We start from the raw sequence: 26,032 nt of genomic DNA on the forward strand, positions 1-26,032 counted from the left end.
AGAAGTGCAAAATAACAATGACCTATCAGACAGCAAATATTAAAGATTATTTTAACATCCAGTATTGATAAATATTGGGAAACAGTTACTCTTTTCAGTAATGGAGAGTTAAGAATTGCTGCAATCTTTCTGGAAAGCAGTTTAGTAAGTATATATCAAAACTGCATTCATGTATCAATTGTATCGCTAGGAAATTCTCACGGGGAGAAATATGCCAGGTGTGCAAAACTGGATGTTCAAGAATGCTCACTGAAATGCCGTTCCGTTAACAGAATACACGGGAAACCACCTCACGTTCATCCACAGGGGTGGGGTAAATACGCTGATTTAGAAGCCAGATTCCACGGGCTTCTTTGCATTCTTTGAAACAGTGATGGAATTTATATGTAATAGTAGAGAAAAGCTGTCCACCTGTGCTCTGCACAAAGGACAGATATATCAGCATTTTGTCCGTCTCTCTGTCTGGGAGCGCGCACAGGCTGCAGACGGACACAGAGGGAGAACTGCCTGGACAGCGCACATCGCAATGGTTTCTCTGGGTTCTCGGATCTTTATTTCTTCTTAGACAGTTTCTATATTTGCTGGATGTTTGCAATCAGCATGTGTTACTGATCTAATTACAAACACATCATAAATCAACGCTGAAAGTCCTACTGATCACTCAAATGTCAAGACAAGTGATCCTGGAATACAAAAGCAGACTATGACATGCAAATAGGCCCAGAATCAATTAGCAGGTAATGTGGGACTCACTCCTGCTTCTTAGGGCAGCACGCATGGTGGATACAGGTAGCGCAAAGCACTTACCAGAAGAATCCAGGATGTTGTGCGGACCTCCCCAGGAGTCAAACCACCCTGTCCAGTACTCCATGACCATCTTGGGCTGAACCCCCTGGGCACCACAAAATTAGAAGTTAGCTGGTCAAAAGAGGCAGATGGAAGGAGCCCTTCCTGGAGGCGAAAGCCAGCCCCTATGTCCTCCAGTTCTTCCCCTGGCCTTGGAGGCCACTGAAAGCAGAGCACAGGTGAGGACGAATGCACCTGCGCCAGCTGAGCCTCCATGTGTGGCCTCCACAGGGCAGGTGGGCAGTGGAATGTGCTCCCGAAGGTGGCACATGCAGCAGACCCTGCTGCATACAGTGCTGGTAAGAAAGCGGGGGCGTCTGTCCAAAAGCAAGTCTTCCTCAGAGTTCAGCACCTGCCTTGGGAGTCTTTTCCTACATGATTTGCTTTCTGGATCAAGCCAAGCTTTGCCTATCCTCTTCCAGGAAGGAAGAATGGTCTCTCTGGGTAACCACTTCTGAGTGGCTTATTGTGGATACAGGACCCTCTGGCGTCTCCCTTTTAGCTGGAAGAGTGGCTGGAAGAGCCCGAGAGCTGCAGAGTGAGCCCCTCTTCAAGGTCCAGTTTAGTTTCAACAGCAGTTTACAAAACCGGAGTCGAAGAGCAGGGTGCTGCAGTGCAGCTATTCACAGAGCAGGCTCTGCAGCCGTGCCTGGCCCCAGAGCTTGGCTGGGATACCAACTTCAGCACAGGACTGCCCAGGGCTGCAGACTTTGTTCCCAGGATCCTGCTGTACTGTGCCTTGCTTGCTGAAGCACCAGAGCACCTCCTGGGGTGGGAGGCAGAGGGTAAGGAGGATTCGCTGGCACTTCAGGATCCACACGAGAGCCTTCCTCATTCGTCACGCACCTTCTCTGTTAGTGACAGCAATACATTAAGATGCAACTGAATGCAAAGAAACAAAATCTGAGCCAACGCCATGGGGCAGATTTATGGACCATTGAGTAGACCACACCAACCGTGCCAGGGGAAAGGCCAAAGTAGAGCAAAGATTTTTTTTTTTTTTGGCAAGACTGGTGGTTTGGTTTTCTTTACAGCTGTCTGCCTCCAAAAAGGAAAAGGGGACATATGACAGGAAGTTCAGGTCACTGGAAAGGAAATGTAGACTCTAAGTCCCGCAGGTCGGGGTAGGGAGACTCTTTGACTTGCGGGTGCCGGTGCCAGGGTGGGGGTGTTCAGCCATGGCCCCGCCACTGCGCTGAGCACTGTGGTTCCACCTGGAGCTGCGCACTCGCTCAGACTGTGTGCACCTTCACCTGCTGCTTATGACCGCGTCTTTTAGCTGCTCCACAAGGCTGTCTCTGTAACTGTGGAACGCGATGGTGGTAGCCTGCTGCCATGGGTGCTGGGAAAACTAAATGAAATAATGTGCATGAAGCCCTTGGCACACAGCACCTGACATCAGGAAGTGCTCAGGAAACATTCGCCTTTATCATCTTCATCGCTGAACATCGATGTGAAGGACCAGCAAGGTGCTGCCCGGCGCTCAAAGGGAAGCAGAGCGAGGCCTGTTCTGTTGGACCATTCAAGGAAGCCTTTAACCTAAGGCAGCAGCCACATCCCCTTTGTATAGGGGAATGGACATGTCTGAACCTCAGACAGAAGGCCTTGAGCAGAGCCGCTCTGTCAATAGGATGCCCAGCCAGGGGGCCTTGGGTGAGGCCGATGCTCCAGGGTAACTAGGAAGGTGTCAATGTGAGGCACTGCTGCCTGGGCACTTTCCACATGTGACCTCATGTGACCCCCGAACAGCCCCGTGAGTGGGTGCTGCCATTAATTATCCCTGCTTCCTGGAAGAAGAGGCACACCTCGTGGGTGGTGGGCAGCTTGCAGCTTCCTGGGCTGTCCCTGGACAGAAGTCAGGTAGGTACGACCCTACACGGTCCCTAGGCAATTGTTTGATATGTCTCCCAAGCAGGTTGCAGCTCGTCATCCTAGTCCCGGCAGTGGAATGGGCTGAGCGACCCCCAGGGTAGAGTGGGCGTGCCAGAGCCAGTGCAGGAAGCAGGACAGGAGAAGGGGCTGCACATGGCCCACCAGCATCCATTGCCTTCCCTGATCTGCCTAACAAAGTCTGCCTGCCCCACCTCGTCCACGGCAGCTTCCCCATCCATTCTGCTGGTCCCTGTAAACTGCAGTAGTCACTGCATTGTACATACGCGTGACCCTCATCCTACATGACTTCACACTGCCAAGGTGACTTCATACAGCTGTGCCTTAGGTCCTAACTCTGCTCTAAAAACACACAGTGGGAGGAAAAGCCACCCCAGCACCTCCACACGGCATCTGTTCACAGGGAACATGGACAGCTCTGCTCTAGGCCCAGGGAGCGTGCGTTCATCCAACAGAGGTGGCAGTGGGGGTCAGTCACACCTTCAGTAACATTCGGTGACACGTGAGGCCTCAGAGCTGTGAATGGGCCCCAGATGCCATGGCCACATCACAGCTAAACCCTCAGGAGAGAAACACACCGTCAAGAGAAGAGAAATCCATCAGAATAGGATTTCACTGCAAATTCCCATCCATCTGATGGATGGTGAGATATATCCAGAAACTCTCTCTCTCCTTCGCACCTGGAATGGACCAGGCTTTGTGCCTTGTGGGCAACCATACTCTTTCTAGGCCCACAGGGGCCTTACACGTTAAGGTCATACGTTTACAGTACAGGGCAGGGAGGTGTCCCCCTGCCCCAGTCCCAGGGCCCAATCTGAGCAGTCTGGACCTAGTTGAATCTACAAAATTCTAGTCAAGAGGCCTCTGTTAGCACACCAAGCCTAGAGCTCCAAAAATGACCCCCTGTCTCAAGAGGTAGAAACCACATTCAAGCATCAGCCCACACAGCAACAGCTCCGAGCAGTTTCCACACTGCCCTCCCTGCCCCTCACCCCCCGCCTGGGGCATGGCTATTCTATGTGGTGCGGAATGAGGGCTGTGAGCTGAAGGCTGAGAGCCCAGAGCCCCTCTGCCCACGAGGGGCCACTGAGCACCAGCGCAGACTCTCCAAAGGACAGCAGGCTTCCCGACAGAGAGTCTCAGCTTAACTCTTCCTCAGAATTCCCACCCTCACGCCGCACAGGGCAGACAGCTCCCCTGCGCCTGACCTACCTGGACACGTGAGAGAAAGGTGCTCAGCGACTGCAGCTCGTGCTGCGACTGTAAGTTGATGGTGGCCAGCACTGTGAACGGGAAGAAGAAAAGAGAGACCAACCATTGTCTGAAAGCCAGGAAGACGTTCTGAATTACCCCAGACCTTTCTTAATTCACCAGCAATGTAAATTAACTAATCTTGACATTCTTTCCCACCTCCAATTAGAGCGGAGTTCCTCTGATGTCAGATTTATCTTGTTCATCTCGACAGCTGCACCGCTGGCACAGCCGTGCAGGGCCGTCCCCCACTAAGCATGTGTTCTTGATTAATGCAGTTTTTACAACCAGAATGTGCGCTTCTGTTAATGACTCTTCTGTAGGAGACTAGAGTCCAATCTTTACTTTGCACCTCGAGCATCTAGTACAGAGTAATGACTTAAATATTCTCCTTTTCTTTCTTTGAGGAAAGTTAATTTTCTATTCTACCCAATAATGTGTTATTTATATTTAAATTAATATTTTAAATGGCTCTCTGCCCGGGAAAGGTATGCCTGAGAAAGATGTGCTGCATTTGGCCTATGACCTTGGATCCAGGCCCACCCCAGTGGTGGAACTCGGCTCTGAGGCTCCCTGACTGCTCTGCCCTCCAGGTGTGGACCTCACACGCACTGGTCATCGCCTGAGGCCCAGCGGTCCTGCAAAGGCCTGGCCAGCTGGGCACCTTCACACTGTCCTGTCCAACACGAGCTCCTGACTACCAGTGATTAAAAACAATAGCGAGGCTCCTGAGGTTGAGTAATTTGCCTCAACGTCACACAACTGGTGAGCAGCAGAGCAGAGCTACACCTCCAGGCTCATGTGACACTCATCCATTGTCTTGTGATGTCACTGTCCCCAGAAACCCTTTGGGCAAGACCCTACGTGAGGCCCCTCCCCACCTGAAGTGGAAACTTCCGAAGACAGATGCCGGTCTGAAACTGACCGAGCTGAAATCTCACATCAGCAGGAGTAGCACGGCTAACTGAACACAGCATCTATCCCTACCTCTCCCGAGACTGCACTAAAATAAAAATAAAGGAATGAAAAGGCAGAAGGCCATGAGGAACAAGGGCTGGAGAAGAGATACAGCAGAGATGGCTTCAAGAAAATCTTGGGAGACTGGAAAAGCGGGAGGGTTGGTAAGTGGCCTAGGAAAGTAGGAGTCACGACAGGCTCATCACCTCACAGCCCAGGCCCTGGGTGGGGAACAACACCCTACCCCCTGCTCGAGCATTCCTCAAGCCCCTATCCCCACCGGTGGCTGTCCCTCAGGGAGGCGGATTTCTCCAGGCTGGGAGAGACTGGGCACAGCAGAGGTGGGTGAGAGATGAGATGAGGGAATGAGGACAATCTGCAAGGGGCGTCCTGCCCATCCCTCCCACTTGCTTCCAGAATATCTCCAGCAGTACAGCAAAGGAGTCTTGTCTGGAGACATTTAACAGAGCTGAGACAAGCTCTCCAGACACTGACGTTTGGGTTTGCCTCTTTAAGAGCCCCCCATGGCCCGGTCACCCCACAGAGCAGCACACCTGTCCCCAGCCTCTCTGAGTACCCAGTTCCCAAGTGGCAGGTTAGTGCCTCTTCCTGAAACTGCTCAGTCCAGAGCCAGGCAATTGAGTAAATGCCCTCACATGGAAGATTGGAGCAGAACAGGTGGATGTTAAAAAAAAAAAGAAAGTAAAATATCTTCAGAGAGAAAGAAGAAAGAAGTACCCATTTAAAAAGTATGCCACAGGAAAAGAAATATACTCCAGAAAGACAAGACCCAGGAAGTGACAGGACTGGAAGATCAAAAGCTGAGGAAGTCACCCAGAAAATAGAATAAATGGGCAAAGAAATAAAAAGGCAAAAAGATAAGCAACTTAGAGTCACTATGAGAGCCCAATCACAAAATACAGAAACAACCAAAGATCAGAAAAAGGAGGGGAAGGCACATATGAGAAAGGCAGCAACCGAATGCCCCACATTGGGGACCATCAGCATTCCAACCCCAGTGGCCACAGTACTGCCACGAAAAGGAACATGTCTCACGTCCAAGAACAGCACCATGAAACCCAGACCATCAAGGATAAAAGCACATTCTCAAATTCCCCAGAAACAGCAGAGGGAAAAACAGAGCATGTAAGATGATCGCGACCCAGAATGCCCTTGTTCTTCAGTGGCAGCAACAGTGGGTGCTAGAAGATAACGTAGTCGTGCCCTCGAAGTTCTGGGACACGGCTCCAACAGGGACACCTCGGTGACCGTGCAGCAGGCCCGTGAAGGCCAGGGACAGCGAGGTCACCGACAGTGCCCTAAGACGCCATGCAGAATCTGACACATACCGGATTCGAAAACCCCCCATGATCGACATGCAGAAGATGTTGGTAACGCGTTTAAGAGAAAGCGGGAGGTAGAAGGAAAAGAGAATTGAAAAGAAAAATAAAGGGGATAATTACATTGAGTGACAACTGAGCACATGAAGTGGGTCAATTCACATGCATGGCACAGACTAACAAACAGACACACCGCCAGGCCCATAGAGGACATCACCTGTCGGTCATGCGCTGACCATCGACAGCAGCAGACACTGGGAGGTGGCTACACGGGGTGGGCGAGTGGCCAGGAGAACCAGAACCTCAGCCAGAACACGCAGTCAGTAGGTAGCCTTTTAAGCCCATAAACGCAGAGTTCTACAGGCACATTATTTGGAATCATCAAGGGAAATGCCAGGAGAAAAGTGAAAGAGTTCAAAATGGTCATTTTTGACGAGTGGGGGCAGGGCGTCTGCACAGTATTTCTTGATAAGCATTTCTATGATTTGACTTTTTAAAAAGATTTTACTTATTTATTTTAGAGAGGGGAAGGGAGAAAGAGAGGGAGAGAAACATGGATGTGTGGTTGCCTCTCATACGCCCCCTACTGGGGACCCAGCCTGCAACCCAGGCACATCCCCTGACTGGGAATCCAACCAGGGACCCTTTGGTTCACAGGCAGGCACTCAGTCCACTGAGCCACACCAGCCAGGACTGATTTGACTTTTATGCCTTGTGAACATGTAACTATAATTCCGTTTTTAATTAATTGAAAAATATAGCATCTCAGGCGGCAGCAGAAGCAGCAGACAGCAGGCAGTGTTCCTGGAGCCGGGAGGGGCAGGGGGTGCATGATGGCTCCCGGCTCCCACACAGGCTTTCCTTTGCAGGGCACCAGCACACTGAACACCTGCAGCAGCCTCAGAGAGCCCTGCCTCCCTACCTGCGCCAGTCACAGCTCACCCAACCGACCATACCCCTGGCCGATCAGATCCCTGGGATCTGGAGGCTTTGAAAGCAGCTGCAGGGAGACAGCACCACCATGTGGAAACAACAGGAACAGCGTCTGGGCCTCATCAGGAGACAGGGTCTGGGTGCTTGAACTCACCTACCTGGGAATCAGAGCTTTCTCCCACCCATTCATCCAGCAGTCACTCCCTGAGTGCCCGCCGCACACTGGGCGCTGAGCCTAGGGCTACAGAGATGCGTGCCCCTCTTCAAGTGTTCAAGACAGTGCAGGGCCACACAGAGGCACAGTGAAGTGTGCGTGTGCAGCGGCTGAGACCAGTGCAGCGTCCAGGTCCTGCCGGGAGGGCCGGCCGTGGCCTGTCCAGGCACAGGAGCAGCCAGACTCCACACAGCTTACTGCTGTGGTGAAACAGGTAAGTCACAAAAAGAAACTTCCCAGAATGTCAGAAGGTAAAATATACCCAAGCAGAGCCCAAGGATGAGCTGCAAGTTCGAATGGTGCTCAAAGGCAGCCTCACTCTGAGGTGACCCCAGGGAAGTTGGGAGGAAATGGAGCGACCATGCCCTGCACACCTGGCAGAGGTGGGGCGTCCAGCCTGCCTGCAGAACAGCAGGGAGGCTAGCAGGGAGGGCAGCAGGGAGGCCAGCAGGGAGGAGCAGGGCAGGTCAGGGACAGGCAGGAGACGGCTGGCCGCCGAGAAGCAGAGGCCGTGCGGGAGGCCCTTCTAGGTCACTCTCAGAATCAGGGTACACCTGGAGTTCAGGCGGGGGTGGGGCAATCTGAATGACATTTTCAAAGGCTGCTATGTTGAGACAAAGTTTAAGGGAGTCAACAGTGGGGGGAAAAGGGAGATTGGTTCCAATGATGTTGCAATAACACAGATGAAAGATGATGGTCATGGTTGAGGTGGTAGAACTTACTTGAATTCCAGGAGAACTGTGAAGCTAAAGCTGAAGATAAAAAGGGTTTGCTGGTGGCTGTGTGTCTGGCATGTGAGAGGAGAAGGGCCAAGAGTGACTACGAGGACTGGGGACTGTGCAAGTGGGGAAAATGGAGCTGCAATTTCCTGAGAACCGGAGGGGCACGTTCTAGGTAGAAATGGGCAGGTTCAGGTCCCTGATGGTCCCCGATGGTCCCCATGACTGGCAGCCTCCCAGGGCAAGCCCAGGAGTTTAGGAAAAGCTTTGTTACCACACAGAGATGGCACTTAAAGCTACCTGGATGGCATTGCCAGATGTCACCAGATAGAGGGCTCATTCCAAGGAGTGGGCCACAAAGAACTTGAACATTTTAGCTCAGGGAGAGAGGACAACCAGGATAAAATACCAAGAAGGAGCTGCCCATGAGGTCGGAGAAAAACAGGGAAATGGTGTCCTGGAGGCCAAACGAGAAGACAGATTCAAGGGGAAGGGAAGGATGGTCGCTCACAAATAAAATCAGATGGGTGAGAGGCGGCAGGGACTAACCAGTTAAATGTATCACGTGGACATGGGGAGGTAGAATGTGCTCCTCCTCCAGGCTCTAAGAGAGATCCGAGGAGAGGGGTGAGGGGCCGGTGAGTGTGCGCATGGGGAGAGTTGCTGAAAGGGGAGCCTGGGCAAGAAAATGAGTGGAGAGATTTTTCCATAGAAGAGAGAAATAACAGCATGTTTAGATGCAGTGGGGACAATCCAACAGAGAAAAGCTGATGACCCAGGGCCTCAGGCAGAGGTGCTGAGTGAGCCCTTGAGGGGTGAAAGGAGGACTCCCTGGGCAAGTGCTGGACAGCAAGCACATTTGCAGGAACAGGAGAGGTAGAGGAGAGGCCAGTGCTGGTGGGGGTCCCCAGCAAGCTCATCCACAGCTTCCTCCCCGCCAGCCAACTGCAGTCCCTGCGCTGGCTGCTCAGACCCTCAGAGGGCTTGGTCATCTCTCTAATTTTAGCAGAACTGGAGGAGGCCATCCTCACAGCACGTCCAGATCTGCACGGCCCTCTTTGGGGGAGTTCAGAGACCTCAGATGCCCAGCTCACATTCCCTGGTCTCGCAGTCTGCAGAGCACAGCCAGCGTCGAGTGAAAGCAGGAAAGGAAGACTAACTACAGGGCCGGCCACAGCAAGTCCATCTCCGACACGGAGCCCTTGCAGGCCCAGAGCTTCGGGCCCAGCGCCATGCTGAAGGGAGAAGGACAGGCCTCAGAGCAACTCCGCAGGTGGCCAGGCTGTCAGGGGAGCATGCGCAGCCAGGCCTAAGCGCTGCCTGCCCCACCTCCATGCAGGTACCTCCGTTGATGATCCCCTTGCTCAGACCATCCTTGTTGTCTGAGGTCAAGAGCAGCTCCACAATCCCTCGGTCCTCCAAGGCCTGTGGGGGGAAATGAGAGTTGTCAAAGCCCATTATTCCTTGGAGCTCCCGTGGGCTCACAGCTGCAAATGAGGCAGCAGTTTGAGAAAGAGGAAGAAATTCAAATGCAGCCTTTATTTCTCTGCCAAAAACAGAGAAATCTACCCTGTCTGTGTGCGCCATGTTCGACAAAGCTCCCGTCTGCAGGAGGTCCAGCCACTCAGTGGCAGGGCTGTCCAGCTCTGGCAAGGTGCCTTGTCTGGCTGCTGTGCTGTTCCTAGGCAAGACCACCCAGAGGACAGCTTAGCAAGGCCAGCTGCCATACTGTCACCTGGCAAGAGACCACAGGGACCCAAGAGTGCGTGAGGCCTCAGGGACAGCCAATCCCCTCCTTTGCCCTCACCAGAAGCAAGCAGCCCGTCCCTTCTGCCTGCCCGGCACTGAGGGCCGTGGTCACCACCACACCACAGCCATGTGCCCGTGGTGCACCGCACATGCCCAGTAGAATGGTAGGCGTTCTCTGAAGGTTATAAATCGAATGATGAAGAAGTGGAAGGAACACCCACTGTGCTTAGGGGCAATAACCATTTTTTGCTTGAAATACCCACTAACACTGTGAAGCCTTCACAGCATCAGGGCCTTCTGCCAAGCACTTTCCCTATACAGACTGCCCCCAGCAGTCCTCACCACCAGCTCTGAATGGCACAGGTGCGGCCTCAGAGAAGTCAGACAAAGTGCCATGGGCTCAGAGCTGATGAGCAAGTGCAGACTGAACCTGGAGTCTGTCTGCCTTCAAACGCTCTGGCCTGGGCTCTAGGCAATTTGGGATCAGAAAGCCCAGCCAGGGGGATCTGCCTATCCTTTCACTGCAGACATTGTACGAGACTGCTTATTTCAGCCTGATCCTCTTGGAAACAGGGGAGGCAGACAGACAACCCAATGGGTGAATAAAGCTCATGTCTGATCCCAGATCCTGGTGGGAAGGGGTAGAGGGGCCTCATTCTCAGTACAACGGAGGCTGCAGGAGTGCAATCTGCTAGGCGAGGTGAGATTTTTGTCAAACCCTGAAAAGCCACTCCCTTGCAACTTTCCAGCCAGTCAGTCACTCACCGACATTTCACAAATTCTGCTTAGGTTCCCACCATACGCATGCAGCATTATGGGGGTTGGGAGGCCGAAAACGTGGATGGCGACCGTCTTTTACGGCTGTGCCAGTCACCCACGACCTTCCATGAGCACTGAGCGACCGCTCCCTGAGCACCAGCCAGCTGCGAAGTGCAGGTCGGGGCCATGTGCCATTCATCCCACGGCTCCCACGGCAGCCTCAGAGAAAGGCATTCTTGTCACCACTGTGCACACGACACAGTAAAGCTCAGAAAGGGAAGATGACTTGTCCAAAGTCCTCTATGCGGACGGTGTCCCCATGCCCACAATGCCCCAGGAAAACCTGCACGGCAGCTCAAGAGGGCACCCTCCCAAGAGCTCCAGGATAACAGACTGGGCTGCTGCTTCTCTCTGCCACCTGTCTCACATGGGATGCCTCTCCCAGGCACCAGGAAGACAGGCTGAGCAGGAGAGGTCCCTGAGCGGCTGCCCTCTCCTCTCCTGCCCTCAGTGCAGCTCTGCTCCTCTGCAGCTCAGTAATTCAGTAACCACCAGCTAGAGATGCCCCAGCACCCGGAGACATGAAGCAGGAGGCGTTCCCCCATCCTGCACCCCAGCTGGGATCTTGCCAGCCAGTTCACACACAGAGAGGAAGCTGGAGGCGTGGTCTAATCAGGCAGCGGCTAGACCTGACCACCAGGACTGAACACTTCCCTTTCCAGCTTTAGGACTGTCACTCTTCCCAGAGTCCACCTTGCTCCCTACGCTGACAGCACTCTACACGTGAAGAAGGGTGGGGAAGAATGAACGAGAATCTACAAGCTGATGTGCTCAAGCCTCAGTCTACCTGTCTGCAGGGACTGAAGTACTTCCAGACGGAAAATTAATCTGCCTGTGATGGCAAAAGAGATGCTGTCTGGGATACCAAGAGCCAAAGCCAGGGCAGTCTTAACTAGATTGATTCAGAGGCCACTTAACATTTTCTCAGCCCACACTGTGGCCAAGCCTTCTAAGGACCCCAAAACCAATGCTGATGATTCTACCCAAGTCTTGCTGACTGACCACGGTCTGCCTAGAGCAGTGCTGAGCCACGTGACCTCACACGCAGCACAATTCAGGCAGGCCAACAACTTCATTAGTTCTACTCCACGGAAGAAGAAATGGAGGTTTAGAAACATTAAGGCATTTCTCAAGGTCTCAGCTCCTAAGGAACAGAAACCATAGTTGAATATTCGCTCGTTCCTCTAGCCCTGCCCTGCCCTGCCCTGCCCTGAGCAGCTACATATGAAATCAGTGGTTTGCCACCCCACCCATGCATTGAAATCAGATGTCAGAGTGCCACACCAGCCCAGGGATTTTCTCCAATTCTCAGACAAAGCCAACGTGCAGGCAATGCTTCTGATGCTGGAACAAGAGCCGTCCCTCCAGGAGGACGTGTCTAACCATCACCACTTGGGTAAGCTGATTCCTTTATCACAGACCCTGCAAGGCCACGGAGGCACTGCCAGCCCCAATCACTCTCAACCAGCAAAGGGGAAATCAGCGGCAGCCCAACTGAAATGAAGTATGGAGAACTCCCTCACTAACAAAAGGTGCTGAGAGATGTGGCGGCAGTATGAGAAGAGCAGCCGTGACACTGCAGCCTACACTGCATTCTAGAAGGGGGACTGTGAACAAACGCGCCAAGCTGGCACTTACTTTCTTGACGTAAGGCATGTAGGCGGGGTCTTTGTTGTAGGAGCCGTATTCGTTCTCCACCTGCACAGCGATGATGGGTCCTCCATGCTTGTACTGGGGAAACACGAGACACAGTCAGACGCTGAGTCTGTACTGGGAACTGTGTTGCCTACTTTCACCACACTTATCACCAGTTAGTAGCAAAACACCCCATTTGCAAGGTAGTCTCAAAAGGTTTGATGTATAATTGAGAGTGGGGTCAGTGAGACACAGAGTGGGAAGCTCCAGGACTGTGTTCCCCTGTGGAAGCATCATCTAAACAACAGCACACTGACCAAAACAACTCTGTAGGAGCTCTGGAAGCCAACCAAATGTTTGAACAAAGAAATGCCCAATCCAGAAAAAGACATTCAAAATGGTATGAAATTGCATGGTGTTTTGCTTGCCCTTGCCCCCTCTCCCTGGTGTAGTGCAGCACAGTCAGAAAAGCAAATCCCAATTCCCAGTTCCCTCCCTAGAGCCCAAAGAAACAAAATGGAACTTGTTTGTGGTGTTCTGGGCTGTCTGTGGGCTAGGAGAGGTCTCCTCAGACTTGGGGCTGCAGCAGGAAATGTTACCACCAAAGTTTCAACCTCAGGGTGTGTTTTTCTTCAAAACTGTTTCTAGAGATTAACAGCGGTACCTCGGTACTCGTTGCTAACTTGTTCCCATGAGTGCCGAGCAAGGGTCGAGTGATGCAACATTTTCTCTTGTGGGGCAGCATCGTAAATCACACAAGTTCTAGCAAGTGCGTCGAGAGGCAGCAAGTGCCGCACCCAGGAACATTTTTCAGGTCAGAATGCAAAGAGTACAGGGTTTATGAGTTCTGAAGTCAACAAGCACCAAGGTGTGACTGTATTTTGTTCCTTTGAATGAGCCACATTCCATTTCTTATATATCTTGTGGGGTTTTTTGTTGAAAATTGGGCATTTGAATAAACAGTCACTGCTCCCAGTCTTTGCACATTTGAGGGGAACGCCTTCACTATTTAATGGGCTCCTAAGCCTTGAAATCAGCCTGGATGAGGGTTTAACATGTATTCAGATATTTTCTGGGCATCTGTCCTGTTTGGACTGTGTGTGGGGTATATGAGTGTGTTTATTGTACTGGCTGCTTTTACGTGTCTTAATTTCCTAGGGTCTCACCCCAGCTTCTTGTAGCCTTAAATGTTCTATTACATTCCTCTGCCTTCATACGCTTGCCCCCAGGCATCCAGGACTTACGCTTGCAGTCAGGACTACGACTGCAGTCCCCCAGCAGTTTTCACATGCCGTGTGACCCACCACTGCCTTAAAGAAACACACACACTGGACCTACCAGCCAAAAGTTTTTAAACAACTGTCATAAATATGCTCAAGGAGCTAGAGAACATCATGGACAAAGAAAGCAGGAGAAAAATACATGAACAAAATGAGAGTAGAGTATTAATAATGAGATAGAAACAGTAAAAAAGAACTAAACAAATTCTGACTAAAAAATACAATTTGAATGAAAAAATTCACCATAGGAGTTAAATATCAGATTCAAGCCAGCAGAAACGAGAATGGGCAAACCTGAACATGAGTCAATTTAAATGACTGAGTATGAGAAGAAAAGGGAAAAAGAATGAAGGAAAGTGAACAGAGCCTCAGGACTAATGCAACATCAGTAAGCAGACTGCTATGCTCATTGTCTCCTCCCCAGAAGGACGAGAAATAAAGGGGGATAGAGATTTGAAGTAAAAATAGCTGAAAATCTCCCAAACACGAGGATGCATACATGTACAAATTCAAGAACTTTTGATGACTGTTAAGTAGCATTAACCCGAGACCCACACCAAGACACACTACAATCAAACTGTCAAAGGAAAAGACGGAAAAAGATTCTTGAAAGAAACAAGAGAAAAGCAACACACTGTGTTTCACTGCGGATCCTCTGACGTGTACAAAGGATCCCCAGTGAAACCATCAGTGGACATCTCGTCAGACACCTTGCAGGACAAAGGCAGTGGAAGGATATATTCAAAGTTCTCAAGGGGAAAAAAATGAGAGTTCTGTAGGCAACAGAACTGTGCTTCCAAAATGAAGGAGAAATGACGACATTCTCAGACAAATGAAAGTGGAAGTATTTTATTACCTCTAGACTCGCCTTACAAGAAATACAACATGAGGTCTCTCAACTTGAAATAAAAGGATGGTAGACAGTAACTTGAAGCCACATGAAAATATAAAGTTTTGTGGTAGAAGTAAATAAGTGAAAGACATAAAAGCCAATATTATTATCATTTTACTTTATAACTCCAATTCGTATTTATTTACAGGATTTTAAAGACAGATGCATAAGAAGAGTTACAAATCTGTAATAGTGGGCACACTATGGAAAGATGTGATCTGTGACACCAGTGACATGATGGGGCAGAGCTGTGAAGGAGCCGAGTTTTTGTTTCTGACAAGGAAAATATCTATAGAATATACACAAAAGGAAATAAAAGGGAAATTAAAACTTGTCATTACAAAACGTTAATTAAATACAAAAAAGGTCAGCAATGGAGAAGATGAGGGAGAAAAAGCTATAAAACATACAGAAAACAAATAACAAAATGGCAAAGGAAAGTGCTCACCTATCGGAAATTATGTTAAATGTAAGTGGATTAGGTTCCCCAACCAAAAGACACAGATTTGCAGAATGAATAAGAAACAGTATTCAACTATATGCTGTCTACAGGACACTCACTTTAGATCTAAAGACACACATGAGTTGAAAGTGAAAGGATGGAAAAAGGTATTCTGTGCAAGTAGGAACCAAAAGAGAGCAGGGAGACTTCAGGTCAAAAACTGTTAAAAAGAGACAGCACAGGGTATTATATATACATACATACATATGTAGTTATATAATTGTAAAAATAATAAAAGGGTCAATTTAGGAGATATAATGATTATAAAACTCTATGTACCGAACACCAGAGCTCCAACGTATATGAAGCAAATATTAATAGAATTGAAAGGGGAAAAAGACAGCTATGGAATAATAATAGGAGACTTCAACACCCCATTGTCAATAACAGGTCCCTGGCAAAAGGTTCATGAGGAAATACAGGACTGGGACAACACAGAGGTCAACTGGACCTAAAACACTCCACCCAACAAGAGCATAACACACTTTTTTTCAACTGACATGGTGTATTCTCCAAGATAGACCCTATGTTAGGCCACAAAACAAATTTTAATAAATTTTAAAAGACTGAAATCAGAAAAAGTGTATTTTCTAATTGCTATATAATGAAACTATATCCCAAAAGGAGAAAGAAAACCAGAAGAGTCACAAATGTGTGCAAACTAAACAACGCACTCCTAAACACCAGTGGCTCAATGAAGAAATCATAAAAAAGTAAAAAATATCTTGAGATGAATGCAAATGAAAGCGCAATGTAACACACATGGGGTGCAGAGAAAGCAGTGCTAAGAGGGAAAGCTGTAACTATAAACACATAAAAAAATAATGGTCTCAAGTCAACAACCCAACTTTTTACCTTAAGGAAGTTGGAAAAGAGAAACACACTAAACTCAAAAGTACCAAAGGAATCAAATAATACAGATTAGGGTAGAGATTAAAATAGAGACTATAAAAAGAAAAATCAACAAAACCAAGAGCTGGTTCTTTGAAAAGATCTACAAAATTGACAAATCTTCAGTTAGATTAACTAAGACTCAAATAACTAAAAATCAGAAACTAAATAGATGCTACTGTCAATTTTATAAGGATAAATAGAATTATAAGGGAAGAATATGAACAATGGTACACCAACATATTGGATAACCTAGATGAAATGGACAAAGTCTAGAAACATACAATATGCCCAAACCGAATCATGAAGAATAAAAACCTTAATAGATTTATAATGATTAAAAAGATTATAATCCTTCTCAAACTCTTCCAAAAAAATGTGAAAAATAGGGAACATTTCCAATTTATTCTGTGAGGGAGTATTAACAAAAACCAGAAAAGACCCTTCAAAAAAAGAAGAAAACCACAGACCAACACCCCTGATGAATACATATGCAAAATTCTTCAACAAAATACTAGCAAACCAAACTCAACAGCATGTTAAAAAGATTGTACACCATGAGCAACACAACGATGGTCAACAAAAATCAATTAAGCACATCATATTCACAAAGTGAAGAGGAAAAAACCACATGATCATCTCAATTGATGCAAATAAAGTATTTGACAAAACTCAACATACTTTCATAATAAAAAACATACAACAAATTAGAAATACATAAAACCATTTCAATAAAATAAAGGCTATATATGAAAATCCCAAGGCTGGAAGATGGCTGTGAGGTAGGTGGGAGTGGAGCCCAGTTCCCCCCACACACAGGTAGAACACCTAGCCGATCTTCTGAGGAACAGAGTGAACAACCAATGGAACCCCAGTATATATGAAGTTTGGAGGCCAAAATTGTAGAGGACATTGAAAAACAGAGGGTAAGGAGATTGCCCTGAGACCAGAGAAGGTACCAGGGCTGCTGCATCCCTGGGCCGGCTGCAGGATCCTTGGATGAGAGCCAAATCAACAGCTTCCTCCCCTGCCAAACAGGGAGGATAGAGCGGCACCAGGAGGGACCTGGATGCTTGAAGTTGATGGAGGGAATAAAGACGAGGTAGGAGACCCACAGGGGCACTGTTCACCCAGAGACTGTGGATGCTGGCTGGGTCATTACCAGAGAAACTGGGGAGCCAGGCAACGCCTGGAGAATGGAGAAGAGTTGGGCCATGATGGACCTTGACCCAGATAGTCTGCAGTCTAGTTGAAAAGTTGGGTTTTGTGAGAGGCCGGGTGCTTGTGTAGAGCTGTAGAGCAGCAGGCTTGAGCAGGAGGATTTTTTTTTTTTTTAAAAAGCTCTTGGACGTTGTTTACACAACTCTCCTACAGTGGCTGCCCCCACTGGCCCGGCCTTGCCCCAGCAGCCATCAAGGGCTGTGCCCCCACCCCAGCGCCACAGTGGCAGCCACATCCCGGCCTCTGCTGTGCCAGTGGCCATGGCAGCACCCTGCCACCATGTGGCCAGCTGGCTCCCTAAGAGGAAGGAGGAGGTGCCCCCCACAGAGGAGAGCAACAGGGCTTAGGGAGTTAGCAGTTCCCAGAAAGACTTAACTCAGTGCTGGAGCTGAACTACCCTGAGGAGACTTTTGAGAGGGCCCAGCACCTAGGACAGCAAAGAGCAAGAAGGTGGTGTATGAGCTGCCCCTAAGTAGTGCACCTCAGGGATGGTACAGCTGGTGGATCGAAGGTGCCAGCCTGGTGGAGACAGGCAGTGGTGGCCCAGCAGCAAACAGAGGACTTGGGCTGGAGGCTGGGCAACTGTGAAGATTGCAGCCCAGACCTGGCCCCCATCCTCGGGAACCCACAGGAAGGGAGAAAAGTGAAGCCCAACCCCCCTCTGCCTGCCACATCCAGGAAGACCAGCAGAACTTGCTTGATGGGTTTAAAGTCAGCAGGAGGCTTTCTCCCTGCCCCCCACCCCACATGAGACAGTAAGACCTGGAGCTGTGAAAGGAGCTGTGAAAGGAGCAGAGACAGACCCAAAGAGGGAACACAGGCTAATCCCAACAACTCAGAAACTGAGACAAATTCCACTGCTATTCCAGAGAACTTGCATGTTATTGATTATTTGTATTATTATTATTTTTCATTATTTTTACTTTTTATTTTATTAGTATTTTTTATTTTCTTATTTCTCTTCTTTGTTTAGTTTTCTTCATTTTATTTGTTTAATTGCATTGTTTAACTGGTTTTCTTCATTCTCTCTTTCACAGTGTATTTTAATTTTCCTTCTTTCACTTGACTTGTGTTCCAGTAGCATACTACTTTAAGTCATGTACTTCCTATTCTTGTTATTCAGATCATATAGATTCTGTCAAATCATTGTTGTTCCAGTATTATACCAAATAATTATTTTCCCATACAATTATAAATACTACACAGCACCCCTCCCTGATCTTAGCCCATTTCATGGTCTTCCAGAACTTTATTACTGTCGTGGTTAACTCTATTCTCTCACACACTATGCCTATTTTCTATCTTTTACTCTCACTGTATCTCATCATCTGACCTCCCATAAGCTCTCTGTTTTCTGCACTCAACTCACAATCCTTCCCCCCTCTAACAAGAGTCTTATGTCTTATCCACCCTTTCTAAAAAATGGCTAGTTGGGTGAATATCACGGTTAACACTATACTTATCCAAAGGATCTCCTATCTCTTCTCAACATGTTGGTACTTTAAATCCCATAGAATACACTCCTGCTGTCTTAATCCATTTTGCCTTCCCCCTCCAAATGATCACATAAAAGAGTAGGTGGGAACTGTGAACACCAATATACCTGCTGGAAGAGAAAAGCCACCAACAGATAATAAAGGAAGAAGGCAGAGGCATGAGTGAAAGCCACAGTAACCACCAACCAGGACCGATCTGGAATTACAACTTATGGTGGAGAGATTATCCAGAACAAACAATAGAAAAATAGTGAGAGAGAAGCCTCATAACCTCATACAGACAGAAGAACCAGCTTCAACACAATCTGTCTGCACCTGCACAACAGCATACAAGATGTGGTGGGCGGAGTGATCCTCAGTCAACCAGTTAGAGGGAAGAACCCACCAAAGAAAGACCCAACAACAATTAAAACCCAAATACATCCAGAGAGCCAACATAAATGGCATAAAAAGGGCATCCCAAGAGCAGCAATTCAGGAGATCAAGGAGACTGCACCACTGAATCTCACAGGTTTCCTACCAAAGAAGATCATACCACAAGCTCAGAGTCATAACAGATCAATTTAAGAAGCAGAGGCTAACAAGAAGAGTCTCACAAACAATAGGAAGGCAAAGAAACAAACCCCAAATGAAAGGAAAGGAGGAAACCTCAGAAAGATTGCTAAATGAAATAGAGGTAAGTCAACCATCAGATACTGAGTTCAAAGCAATGGTTATAAGGAAACTCAATGAGCTCACTAAGAACTACCAGAAACTACAGGGAAACTACGATGAGCTCACTGCAAACTATATCAACATGAAAAAGGAAATACAAACTATCAACAAGGTCAAAGAGGAAATGAAGAATACAATTTCTGAACTGAAGAACATAGTAGAAGGAATCAAAACCAGGCTATATGAAGCAGAGGATCAAATCAGTGAGCTGGAAGACGAGGAAGAAAAAAACTCCCAGAAAGAGCAAGAAAAGGAAAAAGACTCAGAAAGAACAAAGAGGTGTTAAAGGAACTGCAGGACAACATGAAATGTAATAATAACCATATAATGGGAATACCAGAAGCAGAAGGAGAAGAGCAACAGATAGAAAACCTGTTTGAAAAAGTGAAGATGGAAAATTTCCCTACTTTGATGAGAGAAAAACTCACACAAATCCAGGAAACACAGAGGGTCCCGATTAAGAGGAACCCAAAGAGGCCCAATGCAAGACACATCATAATTAAAATGGCAAAATTCCAAGATAAAGAGAGAATCTTAAATCCAGCAAGGGAGAAATGTGATGTAACATACAAGGGAGCCTGGATAAAACTAGCAGCTGATTTCTCAATGGAGACACTAAAAGCCAGAAAGGAATGGCAAGAAATATTCCAAGCACTGAAAAGCAATGGCCTGCAACCAAGACCACTCTGTCTAACAAGGCTCTCAATTAAAATGGAAGGCAAAATAAGGAGTTTCCCAGACAAAAGAAGGCTCAAAGAATACACCTCCATCAAGCCAGCTCTGCAAGAGATGCTAAAGGGACTGCTTCAAGCAAAAGAAGAAAAAGAATGAGAGAGGAACACAGGTACGAAGGAAGTAAAATGGCAATGAACAGTACCTGTCAATAATAACCCTAAAGGTAAATGGATTAAATGCTCCAATCAAGAGACATAGAATAGCTGAATGGATAAGAAATCATGAACCACACATATGCTGCCTACAAGAGACCCACCTCAGAACAAGAGACGTACACAGACTGAAAGTGAAAGGTTGGAAAAAAATACTCCAAGCAAAAGGACAGGAAAAAAGCAGGGGTAGCAATACTCATACCAGACAAAATAGACTTCAAAACAAGGGCCATAAAAAGAGGTCCAGAAGGTCACTACATAATACTCAAGGGAAGAATCCATGAAGAAGACATAAACATTGTAAATGTATATGCATCCAACATAGGAGCACCCAACTATATAAGGAAAATCTTGGAGGACTTCAAGAAAGATATTGACAGCAACACAATTATAGTAGGGGATTTTAACACCACACTGTCAATAATGGATAGATCTTTGAAATAAAATATCAACAAAGATATAAGGGCATTGAATAATGTCCTACATGTAATAGACTTAACTGATATATATATAGAACCTTTCATCCCAAAGAAGCAAAATACACATTTTTTTCAAAAGCACATGGAACATTTTCAAAGATATACCACATGATAGGACACAAAACAAGCCTTAACAAATTCAAGAAAATTGAAATCATATCAAGCATTTTCTCTGACTACAAGGGGCTGAAACTAGAAACTAACCTCAAGGAAAAAACTCAAAAACACTCAAACTCATGGAGATTGAACAGCATGCTATTGAACAATGAGTGGGTTAAGAATGAGATCAAGGAAGAAATAAAAAAGTTTCTGGAAACAAATGAAAATGAGCTCACAACAATCCAAAACTTAAGGGACACAGCGAAGGCAATCCTGAGAGGGAAGTTCATAGCAATACAGGCCTACCTAAAAAGAATAGAAACATTTCAAACAAACAACCTAACCCTACACCTACAAGAACTAGAGGAATAACAAAGACAGCCCAGAGCAAGCAGAAGGAAAAAAAAACCAAGATTACAGCAGAATTAAACAACATAGAGACTAAAAGCACAATTCTAAGGATCAATAAATCTAGCAGCTGGTTCTTTGAAAAGATAAATAACATCAACAAGCCTTTAAGCAGACCCATCAAGAAAAAAACAGAGAATATCCAAATAAACACAATCAGAAATAAAAGAGGAGAGATCACAACTCTGATTCCACAGAAATACCAAGGATTGTAAGAAATTACTACAAAGAACTATATGACAAGAAACTTGAAAACCTAAGAGAAGTGGACAAATTTCTAGAAAAATATAATCTTCCAAGACTGAATGAAGAAGAAGCAGAAAGCCTGGACAGAACAGTAACAGCTGACAAAATTGAAGCAATAATCAAAAAACTCCCAGCACTCCAGTCCCTAAAGCCCTGGACTGGACAGTTTCACAGGAGAATTTTACAAAGCATTTAAGAGAGAGCTAACCCCCATCCTTCACAGACTATTCCAAAAAATCCCAGAAGACAGAATACTCCCAAACTCTTTTTATGAAGCCAGCATCATCCTAATCGCAAAACCAGATAAAGAGACAACAAAGAAAGAAATCTACAGGCCAATAAGGATGATGAACATAGATGCTAAAATTCTCAACAAAATATTGGCAAACGTCATCTCATAATACATTAAAAAGATCATACACCATGACCAAGTGAGATTCATCCCAGGGATGCAAAGATGGTACAATATTCCCAAATCAATAAATGTAATACATCACATAAAGAAAAGAAAAGACTAAAATCACATGATCGCATAAATAGATGTGGAAAAAGCATTTGATAAGCTACAGCACTCATTTATGATAAAAACACTCAGCAAAGTGGGAAAAGAGGGAGCATTCCTCAACATAATAAAGGCCATATACAAGAGACCTATAGCCAACATCATACTCAATGGACACACACTAAAAGCTTTCCCACTAAGATCAGGAACAAGAGAAGGATGCCCACTTTCACCACTTCTATTCTACATAGTATTGGAAGTCCTAGCCACAGCAATCAGAAAAGAAGAAGAAATAAAAGGCATACAAATTGGAAAGGCGGAAGTAAAACTGTCATTGTTTTCAGATGACATGAGAGTGTACATAAAAAGCCCCATAGATTCCACCAAAAAACTACTTGACCTAATAACTGAATTTGGCAAAACAGAGGAATACAATGTTAATACTCAGAAATCGAAGGCATTTTTGTACACCAACAACAAAATCAGATATCAGGAAAACAATCCCATTTGCTATACCAACAAGGAAAATAAAGTACCTAGGAATAAACCTAACCAAGGAGGTAAAAGACCTGTACTCAGAAAATTATACAACACTAAAAAAAGAAATTAAGAAAGACACAAACAAAAGGAAGCATGTACCATGCTCATGGATTGGAAGAATTACCATCATCAGAATGTCCATACTACCCAAAGCAATTTATAGATTCAACACAATCCCTATTAAAGTACCAATGACATATTTTACAGATATAGAACAAACATTTCAAAAATTTATATGGAACCATAAATGACCCCACATAGCTCCAACAATTCTGAGAAAGAAGAACAAAGTAGAAGGGATCACAATACTTGATATCAAACTGTATTACAAGGCCACTGTAATCAAAACAGCTGGGTACTAGCATAAGAACAGACACATAGACCAATGAGACAAAATAGAGAGCCCAGAAATAAACCCAAGTCTCTATGGTCAATTGATATTTGGCAAAGGGGGCAGAGGCTTAAAATGGAGTAAAAATAGCCTCTTCAACAAATGGTGTTGGGAGATCTGGACAGCTACATGCAAAAAAAATGAAACTTGATCACCAATTTACACCATACACAGAAATAAATTCAAGGTGGATAAAAGATATAAATATAAGTCGTGACACCATAAAAGTCCTACAGGAAAACGTAGGCAGGAAAATCTCAGATATTCGACACAGCAATATTTTCACCGATATGTCCCCTAGAGCAAGGGACATCAAGGAAAGAATAAACAAATGGGATCTCATCAAAATAAAAAGCTTCTGCATGGCTAAAGAAAACAGCATTAAAATGAAAAGAGAACCAACTGTATGGGAAAACATATTTGCCAATGACACCTTGGACAAGAGTTTGGTCTCCAAAATATATAAAGAACTCACATGACTCCACTCCAGGAAGACAAACAACCCAATTAAAAAATGGGCAAAGGACATGAACAGACACCTCTCCAAGGAGGACATACAGGGGGACCAGAGACATATGAAAAGATGCTCAGCATCACTAGCCATCAGACAGATGCAAATTAAAACCACAATGAGGTACCACTTCACACCAGTCAGAATGGCCATCACAAACAAATCCACAAACAACAAGTGCTGATGCAGATGTGAAAAAAAGGGAACCCTAGTGCACTGTTGGTGGGAATGCAGACTGGTAAAGCCACTGTGGAAAACAGTATGGAACTTCCTCAGATGTGAGATGTAAACCAATGGGCATAAAGACAGATATGTGAACCAGTGGTCGTAAAGACAGACATGTACACCAACGGGATAGAATAGAGGCCAATATAAAGTCACATGTATGGCCAAACGATTTTCGACAAGGGTGACAAGAACATCTTTCCAACGAATGGTGGTGGGCAAAACTGGATATCCGCACACAAAAATAAAGTTGGACCATTCTGTATACCATACGTAAAAATTAACTCATAGTAGATCATAAACCTCACCATAACAGCTAACACTATAGAACTCTTAGAAGAAGACATGGGGGAGAAGCTCTGTGACTTTGGGTTTGGCAATGATTTCCTGGACATGGCAATGAAAAAAGATATGGTAAACGTAATAAAAATGTAAAATTTTTGTGTGTTAAAGGACACAATCAACAAGAGTAAAAAGGCAACCCTTGGAATGGGAGAAAATATCTGCAAATCACCTCTCTGCTACAAGATTGATACCCACCGTACATAAAGAACTGCTATAACGCAACAACCAAACACTCAATTAAAAACTGGGCAATGCATTCAAAGATAGTTTTTTAAAGAATACAAACAAATGGTCAGTAAGTACATGGAAAAATACTCCACATCATTAATCATTAGGGAATTCAAATCAAAACCACAATGTGATACCACCTTATATTCATTAGAGTGGCTTTTTATCAAATAAACAGAAAAGTGTGGGCCCAGATGCCGAGAAATCTGATTGCCTGTGAGAATATAAAATGGTGCAGCTGTGGAAAACATGGCAGTTCCTTAAAAAATTTAACATGGACCAACCATGTAACCCAGAAATGCCACTTCTGAGTGTATACCCCCAAACGTGAGGACAGGGACTGGGACAGGCATTTGCACACCAACAGTCATAGCAGCATTATTGACATGCTGCTAAAGAACCCAAAGGCCCATTTGAGCATGACTGGATAAACAGAATGTGGTATATATGTACAATTAAAAATTATTCAGCTTTTTTTAAAAAAGGAAAGTCTGACACATGCTATAACACAGACAAATCGCGAAGACATTATACTAACTAAAAGCCAGTCACAAAAGGACAAATACTGTATGCCCTATTTATCTGAGGTCCCAAGAGTAGTCAAATTCATAGAGGCATGAAGTAAAACGGAGGTTCCCAGCACCCACAGAGAGGGAACGCCGGGCGCTGGTGGGTGATGGGACAGGTTTCAGCGTGGCGAGATTGAGAAAGTTGGGAAACAAGTGGCCGGTGATGACCACACAACAGTGGAAGGCACTTAGTGCCAAAGCCGTACGCTTAACAGCGATTAAAATGGTTAATCTTATGCTATATTTTACCACAGGAGAACAACAGAGTAATTATGTTATACTCAGGGAAAAAATTCCGTATTTGAGAACATTCTGAGTCATATTACTGGTATGAGCCTCCCTACTGTGCCCTCCCCTACCTCTGTCCCAATGTGCCGACTCATCTGAATAATCCCATCTTCCTGCAAAAATCCTACCTTGTTTCATGATTAGGACTGCCAGATTTAGTAAATAAAAATACAAGACACCCAGTTATACAAGGGGGACCCAAACAAACCCAGTCTTTATAAAAAATTGTGTATTTATTCTTACATGTTTAAACTTCAGTCACATTCAAAGTATTCTCCATTTGATGCAATACACCTATCGAGATGTTCATTCCACTGCTCAACAGTTTTTGAACTCGTTGATGTTGATGCATTTTAGTGCGTCTTCTGCTTTTTTGTTTCACCTCTTCCAGATCAGCAAAATGTTTCCCTCTGAGGACTTTTTTCAAAAAAAAAAACCAGATAATTCCAATTTTCTTGGGGTTCCCCCTTGTACTTGAATTTACAATTAGTAATTTTTATATAGACAATGAATATTTTTAATGTAAGTATTTCAAGTAATTAATGGAATATTTTGGATATATGGTACTAAAAAAACCCCTATTACTTGTTTATCTAAAATTCAAATTTAACTGGGTGCCTGTGTTTCATCTGCCTGCCCTATGAATGATCCAACAGTTCCTGTGACCTGTGTGTGCTGTGTATTCAACACCACTGATTCAAGAGCTCCTTTTATTGATGTACTCATTTTTTATTGATGTATTAATTTGTCAATGTATTAATCAGCATCATTCATCTCACTTTTACATAAGCAATCAGGCATCAGGTTAATTATTCCCATTCCTGCTTTCTTATTGCTTCCAATTTTTACATGTAGTGTTAAGATACTTTCTCTCTCCAAATCATTTTAGCAGGTTTTGAATACTGAATGTGTGTACTATACAGCACCTTTGGGTAGTAGAAGGATGTACCTTGAAAAGTCACCAA

At 45.7% G+C, this 26,032-nt stretch overlaps 1 protein-coding gene across 3 annotated transcripts in view; it reads right to left on the reverse strand.

Annotated features, from left to right (window-relative positions):
* Positions 1–26,032, reverse strand: part of GLB1L2 (galactosidase beta 1 like 2) — a 53,890-nt gene that overhangs the window by 10,391 nt on the left and 17,467 nt on the right. For all 3 annotated transcript variants that reach the window (XM_053928753.1, XM_045192897.3, XM_024557515.4), the window contains 4 exons: positions 12,357–12,449; positions 9,494–9,575; positions 3,949–4,019; positions 808–892 (listed from right to left, as the gene is read on the reverse strand). In XM_053928753.1, the coding sequence (XP_053784728.1) occupies positions 808–892; positions 3,949–4,019; positions 9,494–9,575; positions 12,357–12,449 (331 nt within the window). The remainder of the gene's footprint in view (positions 1–807; positions 893–3,948; positions 4,020–9,493; positions 9,576–12,356; positions 12,450–26,032) is intronic.

The sequence above is a fragment of the Desmodus rotundus genome, chromosome 7, assembly GCF_022682495.2.
Source record: "Desmodus rotundus isolate HL8 chromosome 7, HLdesRot8A.1, whole genome shotgun sequence".
Taxonomy (NCBI): Eukaryota; Metazoa; Chordata; class Mammalia; order Chiroptera; family Phyllostomidae; genus Desmodus; species Desmodus rotundus.